Here is a 14161-nt window from a genome sequence, read left to right as displayed (position 1 = left end):
CTTTCAAGGTATAAATAACCTCATAAGTTATTCTTAATTTAAAAGGGCAAATTATTGACTTTTGACTTTACAATGGAGAAGCCTAGCAGACACTACCTGAACCAAATGAACATTGTTATCATTGCCAGAAATGGGATTATGTACCTTCTGATAAGATACACCAAATAGAACTCAGCATCAAGTCTGTTGAATTCCTGCCAAAACTGAATAACTTGAATCTAATCATGAGACAAAACCAAATGAGGGTATTCTACAAAATAATTGTCTTACAGTCTTTAAAAATGCTAATATCATAAAATGGAAAGAAAAACTCAGGAATTTTGCAGGTTAAAAGAGATTAGAAGGATTATGACAACTCTATGTAACATAATTTTGGATTTTCTTTTGCTATAAAGGATTTTATAGGAATAATTGGAAAAATCTAAATAAAATCTTTAGAATAGTTGATAGTATTGGTTCAGTGTTCAGTTTCCTGGTTTTTAAATAATTCTACTGTGTTCATTATATAAGAGCATTCCTTTTTTTAGGTAGTTTACACTGAAGTATTTCAGAGTATTAGGGCATATCTACAACTTTGATTTGGAAACCAAAATGTGTTTGTATATATAGAAAGCTAGAGCAAATGTAGTAAAATGTTGACATTTGGGAAATGTGGGTGAAGGGTATTCAGAAATTCCTTTTATTCTTCTTGTAAGTTTTCTATACATCTGAAGTTGTTTAAAAATTAAATTAAATTTAAAAATAAATATTAATTTTTGTTCTGTCACATTACATGTCCTTACATTAATATCGCTATACTTCACTTTGCCCATCACTTTGCCCACCAATATAAAATGGTGAGGGTAAAAGAACCTATGTTATTGAAAGTATTGTGTTAGTTAAGAAATGTAAAGCTCTTAGAACATTGCCTGTCACACAGCACCGTGTGTTAGCTGTTATTGTCATTTGTGTCCTATTTCATTCTCTTCTTCCTTTAGAACTAAAGTTTTTGGAAGAATTTTTTTTTTTATTTCCTTACCTTCAACTCGTCAACCCATCACAGTCTGATTTTTTTTTTTTAACATCTTTATTGGGGTATAATTGCTTTACCACAGTCTGATTTTGACACTCTACTACTTCTACTTTTGCAAGGTCATTGACTATCTCCTTTTATTAAATCCAGTGGATAATTTGCTGTCCACATCTTTCTTGATCTTTCATTAGCATTTGATTTCTCTGACCACTGCTTCCCTTTGGAGACATTCTCTCCATTGCTTCTGTCTGGTTTTTCTTCAAACTCTTCTCCATTGTGTTTGTCTTTTGCTCTGCCTGTCCCTTGAATGTTGGTTAGTTTGACAGCTAATGTTCCTAACTAGAGGGGTTGTAGTTTAAGGAGGGGGCAGTATATTACAGCCAGCCCTCATATTCGTAAGTTTTGCATCCACAGACTCAACCAACCGGGGGTGGAAATTTTGATCCAGGTTGGTTGAATCTGCATATGCAAAACCTGCGACTCTGTGTTTTTTGGAAAAAAAAAAATCTGCGTGTAAGTGGACCCATGCACCTCAAACCCGTGTTGTGCAAGGGTCACCCTTCTTCCTTGTTTGAAGATGGGGTAATCTATACTCAGAGTCTGTTCAGAGGGATCATAGTTGTATAGTTAAAGGTAATAGATGGCTAGGTTTGGAGCGTACTAGTCAGGACCAATTTTTAATCTCTCTAGTGGCAAAGTTTTCTTTCCTTCAGAGTGTTATTAAAGCTTGCAGGGCAGTTACACATTTATCTTAAAGCTAAGAATAATACTCACAGGGTCACTTAGCATCTGATCTACCACATTCTCACCACTGTTCTTTGTCTTCATATCTACTGTTATTGTTGATTAATCATCAAAGTCAGGACTTATTACAAAGACTGTGTATGAGAGGCTAAGAGAGTGGATTTGAAAACCAGATGAGTTGTGTTCAAATTTAGTCTCTGCCTTTTACTAGCTTTGTGATCTTAAGCAATACTTGACTTCTCCCTGCTCCAGTTTTCTTCTCTGTAAAATGGGAACCGTAGTACTAATAACTATAGATCTGTTGTGAGGAATAAATGAGTCAACATATTTGAAACATTTAAAACAGAGCTTCGTGTAAGCTGTAATTATGATCTTGGCTATATTTAAAGTTTTTGAGGAAGACAGACTTAATGATAAGGTTTGAATTTAGTAAGCATCCTTGTTGCTTCAATTCTATTTTACTAATTTATTTAACATAACTCCTGTAGTGCTAATCATATGCCAGGCACTATTCTAAGCACCTTAAAAATATAAATCATTAATTTTAATAACAACTCTGAAAGGTACGTTCTATTCTGTATATTTTACATAAAAGAAAATTGAGGCACAGAGAGGTTAAGTAACTTGCCTAAGGTCACATAGCTAGTAGGTCTGCTTTCTTAACCAATACATCATGCTGTATCTGTTTTCCATTTCTAGTCTCTCTTTTTTGTATTCAATTCACTTGCCTACTCACTGACCTGGCCAGGACTTTATTGTTGTTTCCTTTTGATTTCCCTAAATCATTGAGAAATTAGGCATTAGATTGGTCCATATTTGCCCATATGTGGAACAGATGTTTGACATTATTTGTCAGTGATCTATTGATGGGAGATAAGAGGGTAAAATCTTTTCCTCAAGTCTACTGAGATAGACATCCAGCGTCCCTGTGTACCAAGCATCAAATTTCAGTAGTATTTTTAGTCATTGTAACAATCACAAATACTCCTACAGGTATTTAGATACCTTTTAGACAAGTGTTACATCATCTAGTAAGAACCACTTTTCTAAGCAAGAACTAATGAACCACAGCAGTGAACTCTAGTTTGGGGAAATCAAAGAATAGAGATACACAAATATATGCATATATTTATACACATAATTAGAATGTATAAAGATAGACTAGGAATGTCTAACAAAAGTGCTGAGAACTCTTGAAAAAGAATGGCCATAATATAATGGAAATTCTAATAATCTGGAACTAAAAATATTGAACAATCTTAGAAAATCTAGAGGTAGGGTGGGATTGGGGTGGAATAAATGTGTTTTGAAGGTCTCACGGGAGGAAGAGAGGGGAGAGAAGTGAAATTATTTTCATATTCTCATCTTGTGTTTAAAAAGTAGTAAGGTGCCTCCCACCTCCTGGCACACCGGCCTGTCTCCCCTCCCCATCCCCGACGGGCAGGCGGGCTGCCTGAGGAACGGGGAGGGGAGGGCTGGGCCGGCCGGTGGGCAGACGAGGATGTGGAGCTTCTGCATGGCCCCCAGCTGCACGTGGAAGAGCACGCAGTCGGACCTGGCCTTTTTCAGGTTCCCGCGGGATCCAGCCAGATGCCAGAAGTTAGTGGAGAATTGTAGGAGAGCCGACTTAGAAGTTAAAACGCCTGATCAACTAATTTAACATTACCGATTGTGTGCCAAACACTTTGAGACTTCTATGATCCGTAGAACTAGTCCTTACAGGGCAGTTCTTCGAGATAATGCAATACCAACAATATTTGATCTTACCAACCATTTGAATAATCCACACAGACACAGAAAAAACGAATAAAAGAATTGAGTGAAGATGAAATCAGGACACTGAAACAGAAGAAAATTGATGAAACTTCTGAACAGGAACCAAAACATAAGGAAATAAACAACAGCAATGCTCAGGACCCCAGTGCAGAAGAAGGGGGTGAAGAGCAGGATGAAGACATTTTACCTTTAACCCTTGAAGAGAAGGAAAACAAAGAATACTTAAAATCTTTATTTGAAATTTTAATTCTTATGGGGAAACAGAACATACCTCTGGATGGACATGAAGCTGATGAAATCCCAGAAGGTCTCTTTACTCCTGATGACCTTCAGGCACTGCTGGAGTGCCGGATCAGTTCTGGTGAAGAGGTTCTGAGAAAGCGCTTTGAGACAATGGCAGTTAACACATTGTTCTGTTTGAAAACACAGCAAAAACAGATGCTAGAGAGCTGTGAGAGCTGCATTCGGGAAGAAACCCTCAGGGAAGTGAGACTCTCACTTCTTTTCCATCGTCACTGATGATGTGGTGGACATAGCAGAGGAAAAGCACCTGCCTGTGTTGGTGAGGTTTGTTGACGAAGCTCACAACCTGAGAGAGGAATTTGTGGGCTTCCTGCCTTATGAAGCCGATGCAGAAATTTTGACTGTGAAATTTCACGCTACTATAACTGAGAAGTGGGGATTAAACATGGAGTACTGTCGTGGCCAGGCTTACATTGTGTCCAGTGGATTTTCTTCCAAAGTGAAAGTTGTTGCTTCTAGACTTTTAGAGAAATATCCCCAAGCTATCTACACACTCTGCTCTTCCTGTGCCTTAAATATGTGGTTGGCAAAATCAGTGCCTGTTCCGGGAGTGTCTGTCGCATTAGGAACAATTGAGGAAGTTTGTTCTTTTTTCCATCAGTCACCACAACTGCTTTTAGAGCTTTACAATGTAATTTCTGTCCTCTTTCAGAACAGTGAAGAAAGGGGTAAAGAACTGAAGGAAATTTGCTATTCTCAGTGGACAGGCAGGCATGATGCATTTGGAATCTTAGTGGACCTCCTACCAGCACTTGTTTCGTGTTTAGATGGTATAATTAGTGACACAAATGGAATAACTGTATAGCTGGCCAAGCGTTTGTACTCTGTAGTGCAGTAACAGATTTTGATTTCATTGTTACCATTGTTGTTCTTAAAAATGTTCTATCTTTTACAAGAACCTTTGGGAAAAATCTTCAGGGGCAAACCTCTGATGCCTTCTTTGCAGCCAGTAGTTTGACTTCAGTGCTGCATTCACTAAATGAAGTGATGGAAAATATCGAAGTTTATCATGAATTTTAGTTTGAGGAAGCCACAAATTTGGCAACCAAACTTGATATTCAGATGAAACTCCCAGGGAAATTTCGCAGAGCTCAGTACAGTAACCTGAAATCTCAGCTAACCTCTGCGAGTTACTATAAACTCTTAAGTGTTCCAACAGTGAAACACATTATTCAGGAACTGAAAGATATATTCTCAGAACAGCACCTCAAAGCTCTTAAATGCTTATCTCTGGTACCCTCTGTCATGGGACAGCTCAAATTCAATACATCAGAGGAGCATGATGCATTGTTGGAGAATCAAGTGGAAACACAGAGGGAAACATATAGAACTTCCATCCACTATTTATGAAGCCCTTCATCTGCCAGACATCGAGTTTTTCCCTAATGTTTATGCATTGCTGAAGGTCCTATGTATTCTTCCTGTGACAAAGGTTGAGAATGAATGCTATGAAAATGGGCGAAATCATCTCAAAGCATACCTGAGGAACACTTTGACAGACCAAAGGTCAAGTAACTTGGCTTTGCTTAACATAAATTTTGATATAAAACACGATTTGGATTTAATGGTGGATACATATATCAAACTCTATACAAGTAAGTCAGAGCTCCCTACAGATAATTCAGAAACCATTGAAAATACCTAAGAGACTTTTAAAATAGGCTTTCTCTTATATTTGATATTTGAAAAAATCTGTCAGAAATTTGAAAATATCTTATAGAAAAGTTGTAAGGTGTACGTAGGCCACTTAATCACTGAATATCTTGATCTGTAGGCCTCCCACTGAGTACATTAGTCATTGATAATCCGCCTGTTTAAATGGCCCGTTTGAACTCCCATGCTTTGGAGACCTAACTGTTCTTCCAGAAGATAGCATTGAAAGTACCACGTTACACTCTGTGTGATCTCTGCTAATGGCACTTTGGAATTGTATTAGTTAAGTCATTTTAGACATAATATTTATCGCTGTGGATCCAGTTGTCAGGGATTGAGTTATCAGTTCTTTGAAGAAATAAATTTTGAGGAGGTATGGGAGGAAGGAATACATTTTATAAAATGTTACAATGACTGACCTTTGAATGGTAGGAGTTTTAAGTATGCTGTTAAAAATCCGTAAGGGACAGTTAAGAAAATTATCAGACTGTAAGAGAAATGTGTGAGCTCGCCAAACAAGAATTTCAGTGTAGATTCTGTCTTTATCAAATAAAGTTAAAGGAACAAATTACAGTTAAAGTGTGAATGGAAGAGCCTGCCATTGTTGTTCCACATCTGGTTGTTGCTGTTTACATTCTATTCCTTTATTGAGCCTACATCCTCATAAGCTTTTTGAACACTTCTGTTTCATGGGCAAGACAGGATCAGAGCCCATGGATACTGACAACCAATTTGTTTGTTTTCTTGGTTTTTTTCCAAGACTGTATCTACTGCCTCATCTTGATTTACAAGCAAAACCTAGAAAAACTACAAAAATAAGTGTTTTGTAGTTTATCTAGGAATAATACAGAAAATATTGCTGTTATTTTTGGTGAAGAAAATCAATTTTGTATAGTTTATTTCAACCTAAATAAAATGTGAATTTTGTTTAAAAAATAGTAAGGTGAAAATAGCTTATCTTAGGGTGAAAACAGTGGGTTTTGATAGGGAAAACAGTTAATTCCTTGTGTATAAAGAATGATGGAGAAATGTGTGTCTGGTTATGAGAAAGAAATAGGAATGTGGAGTTCTGTATTCCCCATCATCTTGTGCAGAATTTAGTTAAAACTTGTGCTTTTAAGCTTGTTCTGCTCTTGTTAGAAAGGAAGACGCAAAGGCAAGGGAGTGTTAGGGCTTTCAGGAGAATGCAGCTGCTTATACATGAAACCTGTGGCAGCATATAAGGCCCATATCAAGCAAACCACAGACTTTCTTGGAAGAAGAATTTGTTGTGTTTGATTATGTCCCTGTATGGGGCTCAGGAAAATGTTTGATTGCATCGACTTTCTCTACGGCAGTTGTTGGAATATTAGCCAAGTACATACTTTCTCACAAATCTATATAGCAAAGCTTGTTTTTCTGTTTTTGTCAGATAGAAGATAACTATTAGTGGAATACAAAATATGGTGGGAATTCCAAATTCACAAAAGGAAAAAAAGAAAAGCAAAATGTAAAGTAAATAATAAATTTTTAAAAATTAAAATGGAACAGTTAAAATCAAGAAGTAAGATGGAAGAGTAAAAATCAAATACATCCTACTCTGAATATGAATGGATTGCATTCTCTCATTAGAAGACAGACTTTCAAATTGGAATGAAAAACAAAAGCCAGATTGAGGCCATTTATAATTAAAACACCATAATCAAAGTGATAAAGGTTGAAAGTAAGAAAGTAGGGAAAGAGACATTAAGTGAATACCAACAAGAATTTAAAATTAGTTAAAGTCTTTTAACAGGATAAAATGGAACATTATAAAATGAAAAAAAAAGGCCCAATTTACAAAGAAATTAAGAAACATAAACCTATGTGCATAAAAAATATGGCAACCAAATAAATATGTAAATGAAAAATCTATTGGAAATGCAAGGAGAAATAGATAAAATACAGTTTTGGTGGGTGACTTTAATATGCTTGTCTCGAATTAGATATACCTCACAGATTTTTAAGTAAGATGTAGATGTAAGGACATAGAGACATTAAATAACAGAATCAATACTTGATATAGTAAATATAGCTAAAATCTTATATCTCTTGAACAGATAATACCCACTTCTATGGATGTATCCATAGAACATTTACAAAAAATCATTTACTTAGACATAAAGTAAACTTAAAGCTTTTATATTTTTTAACCCTAAGCAATAACATAAGAATTAAATATTTTATAATGGTACCAGAGCAGTTGTGAAGCAAGAAATACACTTTTTTTTTTTTTGCGGTACATAGGCCTCTCACTGTTGTGGCCTCTCCCGTTGCGGAGCACGGGCACCAGACGCGCAGGCTCAGTGGCCATGGCTCACGGGCCTAGCTGCTCCGCGGCATGTGGGATCTTCCCAGACCGGGGCATGAACCCGTGTCCCTTGCATCGGCAGGCGGACTCTCAACCACTGCGCCACCAGGGAAGCCCAGAAATACACTTTTAAATTAAAGTTTAAAGAAAAAAAATACAGGCTTTCCAAAAAGCACAGAAAAAGAAAATACTTTATTTCAATATGTGTGGGGCATGGCTAAAGCTATAACTGTCACCATTTTTAAAGTAAATAGACCAAAAATAAGAGAATTTGATATTTGTCCTGAGACATTTGAAAAATAACAGTGAAAGAAAGCATAGAAACCTAAGAGGGATCAGAGATGATTGTGTAAAATGGGATCCCAAATAAAGATAGTTGAAATTGATAAGTACATCTTAAATGTGGTCCTTTGGAAAGACAATAAAGTAGAAAACCCCTCCTGATTCTGATAAGGTGGAGAGAAGGCAAAAGTAGACAAATTGGGACTGTGACATAGAAGAGATTAAAATAATTATAAGAAAAACTATATGCAGATCTATAGCAAAAAACCCCGAACTTTTGGAGAATGAAAAGGTGATGAGTTTTTACCGTTAACATACCTCAGGAAGCTGAAGTGCTTGAAGTGGGACAAGGAAGAAAGAAGCAAGGTGGTTTGTGAGGCACAACCCTAAAAATGGCCAGGGATTGGCGGCACAAGTTACTCCAGAAGAATGTGGTGAGGGGTGTAGCCAACAACAGCTTCAAATCAGAAGTGAATCCCCAGAATCTCTGCTCCAGTCAAGAGACCTGTTCACAGAACAATGGCCATGTGGGAAAGAAAGTGGGCTTTATTAATCTGACCAAGCACTTGAGGACCTTTAAATGTGGGCACGTGATTCTAACATTAAGCCTGAGAACCTTAAATGAGACCTCTTTCTTACTGAATCTCTGCCTATTTGACCTAAATCCTAGACCCCCTGGATTTTAGAAAGAGCCAATCTGACCAGTGTCAGAGGACAAGAGGACACTATTGAGCATGTTTTCCCTTAGTACCTAAGCCAGTTTATCAGGACGAAATCCTGGGCTCATGTACCCTCTGAGAGGAGGAGGAACCGAGGTGACAGCTAGACCTCTTCCCACCGTGACCACCTTACTTATCCATAAAACCAGAGGTAAAAGGAAGTGGGAAAATGCCCCATGTTCATAAGTGTGGGAATAGTCAAGAAGATGGCCTAGATCTGCCCTGAAAAAAAAGGCTCGCTCTGGGGAAGCTGCAGGAGGCCTTAAGGGAGCCGTTGCACAGTGTGGCAAAGGAATAGGTGCAAAGGAATAAACTTTCATTTGATTAATGAGTAAATGAAGCTCATTGGTGTGAAATTGTTTGTCTCCATGATATATGTGATCAGTCAGGAACCAGAACCAGTCTTCTTGCCTTGCTGACCAGTATTCTTCCTAGAATATAGCGCACTCATTGTCTCTGCCCAGTGCCCATGGCGAACTCTCAATCTAGACTTGGAGTTCCAGTCCTAGTTGCATCACTGACAAGCTGTGAGATGTTGGGCAAGTTTCTTATTTCATTTGTGCCCCAGTTTCCTCATATATCAAGTGGGGATAATGGTAGAGTCTACTTCATAGGGCTTTTGTGATAACTGACTGAGAAAACAGGTAAGGTACTTAAAAACAATGCCAGTAAAACATGGTGGGAACTCATTAGATGTTAGCTATGTAATTTTTTAAAAAAGAGAACACAGATTTTATTGTATTCAAGACTTTGATTCCATTTGTTATGTAAGTGGCATAGTTGAAAATCTGAAAACTAAAATTTAAATTAATTCTGTATTTAAAATTCATTTATATTGAATAATTTATGTTGATAGGGCACTCAGCTGTCCTGATTGTGAGTATTTTATCCTTTGGAGTATCCTTCATTTGTAGTAAATACTACTTTGGGAGCAAAGTTCTTCCAGAATAAAATGCACACTACCTGAGGATTGTTCTAAGAGGATTTCACATTATCTTTAATGGGACGGGTGAGGGTTTCACATTATAAAAGAAGAGTTGAAAGATGTTATTTGGTAGACTACTGAGCGATACTGAGGTAGCGCCTTAGCCTTATGTACTCTGTGCCCAGCTACCTCATGAGCGCCTGCCATTTCACAAGTTAACTACACTTGCCCTGCCATCCCCACTTAATTCACACTCAGGTTTTCATGCATATTGAGTCCACATGCAGAATATTGGGTCTGATGTGCTGTTTGCATGCAGTTTGTTTAGATGTCTACTGATTTTGCCTTTGACAAATTTAAATAAATAAAATCGATGTTTTTGCAGGATTTACTTTACACTGTTGCATTGTGCAGTGAGCTGGTATTGTAACACAATAGCTTTTAAATTGAACTGCTTACAGAGTGATCTGTAAAATCTTTCTAGATGTCTTTCTATAACTGTTGTGGTCAGCTAGCAAACATTATTTGTTTTTGCAGGCAAGTTAATGGGTTAAAATGGCAGTGGAAACTGCCTTCTGGTAGAAGGTTTAAAAAGTGCACTTAACCACTTGCTCAGGGCATTTAGAATAAAGAATCAGGCAAAGTCATTTACAATCCAGTTTGTCTTCAAAAATATTGAAAGAAAAGGTTCATAATGAAAGTATTATATGCATACATGTGTGTTATTAGTTTGGCCTTAGTTCCATGTTCCTATTTGTTCTGTTTGAAAAGACCGTGAAGGACAAAAAGTGACTAATTTTCTTATTGCTCTTTTTTCAGTTGCTTCAAATCTTTGAAAATAGTGGCCACGGATTCATAGTATCAGTGGTGTACAAATAAGAGTCTTATAACATAATTGGGAGAGAAAGGCAGGGCTGAAATTTGAAAATCTTATTCTGATTCCAGCCAAATGCACAAAAACATTGGGTTTGTCAGTTTTCTAAGCTTTCTAATGTCATCATGGAAAGATTGGTATTAGTATATTTATAGTGATATTATTTCCTGTTGTGAAGAAGTTTTCTTCGTGTGTGTGTGTGTTTTATTGGTTGTGTCAGGTCTTAGTTGCGGCAGGCGGGCTCCTTAGTTGCGGCTCGTGGGCTTCTTAGTTGCGGCAGGCAGGCTCCTTAGTTGCCATTTTCTATGTTTTTTAAAATAGAAATTTTATTACTTAGTTCTAGACTCTCTGAATATGATCCTGGCCCCACCCGCCCACCCCCCTCACCTAGAGATTTTCATTGTGAGCTTTAGAACTTACTGATTTTTAATTTTTTAAAGAGTTATATTTTAAATGTATGGATTATGAATGTTTAGAGTATTTAAATATTATTTTAATCTTGATATATTAATGAATAGGAATATAAACAATCTCTTAGACTTTTATGGGGTTGTCTTTTTAATTGCAAAGAAGTAAATAAATAAATAAGTGTATAACCAGAGGAAAATTACTTAAAGTGGGGTAACAGATGTGATATGTCATAGAAATCTAATTTTTATACTGGTAATTTATAATAAAATATTTAAGAAAAATAAATCTAGCATAACTGAAATCTGAAGTTGCCCATATATTCTTATTTAGACATACCTTTCATTATGGCAGGCAACTTGAATTGCTTCGTACTGGAAAATTTAATGTACCACTCAATTATTGTTCTTTAGCCCAATTTAAAATAATAGATTGGGAGTAAAGTCTTAATGCAGTGTAACCTTCGGAACATTAGAAATAGCCTCTTTCTTTCCAGAAATCGGTATACAGTAAGGATATCAATTTTATCGTACTACGTGAATAGATCTGTAATAGCATTTAGTATTTTACTCAATACTTCTAGTTAGTACTTACACTTATTATGTAAGCATACTGATTTCTTCTCTCTTACTAAACTTATTCTAATATTAATTTAAAGATGATACTGTTATCACATTATTTGAAAATGTATACTTTAAAGTTTTCTGATGACCTCATTCTCCTTCTGGTGAAAGACTTAGCGGTGTCTTAATAATTTTATGTTATTTCTTGAAATGGGTGTTTTGAAGGAATTCAAGGTGGTATATATTGTGATAAAATTCTAGCTGTGCAAAGGTCCTCATTCTCACTTTCTTCCTTAACAGTCTTACTGTGTACAGCTGTGAAACTATAATGAAAACATTAGGACTTTATTTGAGGCATTAGAAAAGGACTTCATAAAGAGTCTTATCTCTTCTTGTGATGCTACCTCTTAATGATAGCCATTGGCTTTTTCATTTATTGTTAAAAGCAAATTTTCTATACTAGGTGAAAATGTTCACAGAAACTAATTTACATACCCCTTCAAATTCCTTTTGAAGGATATTGAAAGGGGGAGGATACAAATAAACAAATAGTAATAAAACTAATTTGCATGCTCTAAATAAAATGTTAGTCTTAATGGTGCTGGTGGAAGGTTTCCAATTTGTAACAAAGCATTTATTTTTAAGAAACAAATTATATGGAAATGTAGATAATTGAAAATATATATAATGCCAAAAATGCAGTATTGGACAAATTTATCTTATTCCCATTTCTATTGTTGATGACCAAATAATAGACCAGCATTCATGATTTTATAAGTAGGCCTTGATGATTTTGTCAGTTTTATTTATTTCCAGTGCTGCAGATATAGATACATAGAGGACAATAACGGTTTTGATTTGGAATCATAGTCTTTAATGGGTCTATTCCTTTTTCTGTATTGTCCACGGATTCTCAAAACGTGGTTTGCAGACCGCCTGTCTCCGGAATCATCTGTAATGCTTCATGAAGCATGGATTCCTGGACCCCATCACAGAACTACTGTCTTAGAACTGTTACCAAAACCCTACAGTTTTAGTCATAACCCTAGATGATTTTTATATAGGCATCGAGGTTTGTGAATGCGCTAGAGCAGAGGTCGGCGAACTTTTTCTGTAAATTGCTAGATAAGTAAATATTTTCAGCCTTACGGTCTTTGTTGCAACTACTCTTCTGCTATTATAGCACAGAAGCAGCAACAATGATAAATAAATGGGCGTGGCCAGACAGATTTAGCTCAAGAATTGGTGGATCACTGTTAGAATCAAGATTCTAGACCAGTGGTTTTTCCTTTATGAATCTTTTCTTAAGCATTATCTCTGAAATCAGTTTTAATCAGAATTTCTGGTAACTGAAGAAAATTCATAAATACAGGAGGACTTCCTGGATATATGTTAAATAAATTAATAGATGATAAAACCTTTATAATATTTAAAGCCTTTTCTATGTTAATATTAAGGAGAGTATGATTATATTATTTGTAATATTTGTATATAATCTGCTTCTAATATTAGGTTCCTGTGGCTAGAGCAAGTATTCTTTGGCTAATTGGAGAAAACTGTGAACGAGTTCCTAAAATTGCCCCTGATGTTTTGAGGAAGACGGCTAAAAGCTTCACTGGTGAAGATGATCTGGTAAAGCTGCAGATTTTAAATCTTGGAGCAAAACTGTATTTAACCAACTCCAAACAGGTAAGAGACTAATCCTTAGTCTGCCTATGTGAAATCTACTTTCCTCTTTGCTCTGATACATTAGTCTGTCCGTTCAACAATTACCAGGTGCCTATTTCTTTTAAGGTTTTACTTTAGATGGTAGTGGTATAAAGAGATGAAATTCTGGTCTAGTAGAGGAGAAAAACATAAAAAAATGAAATAGTATGTGGTAAGTGCTATAATAGAAGTATTGTGATACAGTGGAACTCCAGAGGAGAAAGTTATTGAAAGTCTGAAATAGAAGGAGAGAGGTCAAAGTTTCATAAAGGATAAGACTCTTGACTAAGGGCTTGTAAGGAGTAGTTTACCATACAGAATAAGGAAAGAGGAGAGCAGGGGGTCAGAGTCATGAAACAGCTTGTTGCTTTCAGGAAACTTAAAGCTGAGTTTGGAAAGGTAGGCAAGGCCAAGACTTGGAGTGGCAAGTGCTATGGACTTTGTCCCCCATGTGAAGGGAAAGCCGTTGAATATTTTTTAGTTATTCTCATTTTTTAAAACAGCGTTATAGTCAGATTCGGGAAATGTTGAGATAAGGTCAAGTGAGTTCGGCACTGGCGGGCTCTGTGCCTCTCCAGAGGGGTGTGGTGTGTGACTAAGGAATGGCTTTAACCATCACAGCCGTCCTGCACATGTGGCCCAATGACTACGTGGAGCAGGAGCTCTCGGGGTGCTGGTTAATGTAGCCTCTGGGCCTTGCCTCTGACCTAGAGGGAAACCGAAGTCTACACTTTGCTAAGCCCCACCTGGTGGTTCTGGTGCCCCCCCCCCCAACATTTGAGACCCATTGACAAAGGAGTGCAGTTCGGGGAAGCGCTGCCTAGCAAGGGCCCTTCCAGCTGGGAGAATATGTTGAGCTTGTACAG

The 14161-nt window shown here is 36.7% G+C and overlaps 1 protein-coding gene and 1 pseudogene across 6 annotated transcripts in view; both read left to right on the top strand.

Moving 5' to 3' along the window:
* Positions 1–14161, top strand: part of AP3B1 (adaptor related protein complex 3 subunit beta 1) — a 274518-nt gene that overhangs the window by 137304 nt on the left and 123053 nt on the right. For all 6 annotated transcript variants that reach the window (XM_073802233.1, XM_073802229.1, XM_019929790.3 and 3 more), the window contains one exon: positions 13101–13277. In XM_073802233.1, coding sequence (XP_073658334.1) covers positions 13101–13277 — 177 coding nt within the window. The remainder of the gene's footprint in view (positions 1–13100; positions 13278–14161) is intronic.
* On the top strand, positions 3171–7875 carry LOC141278295 (52 kDa repressor of the inhibitor of the protein kinase pseudogene; annotated as a pseudogene).

The sequence above is a fragment of the Tursiops truncatus genome, chromosome 3, assembly GCF_011762595.2.
Source record: "Tursiops truncatus isolate mTurTru1 chromosome 3, mTurTru1.mat.Y, whole genome shotgun sequence".
Taxonomy (NCBI): Eukaryota; Metazoa; Chordata; class Mammalia; order Artiodactyla; family Delphinidae; genus Tursiops; species Tursiops truncatus.
This window is presented reverse-complemented; position numbering and strand designations above follow the sequence as displayed.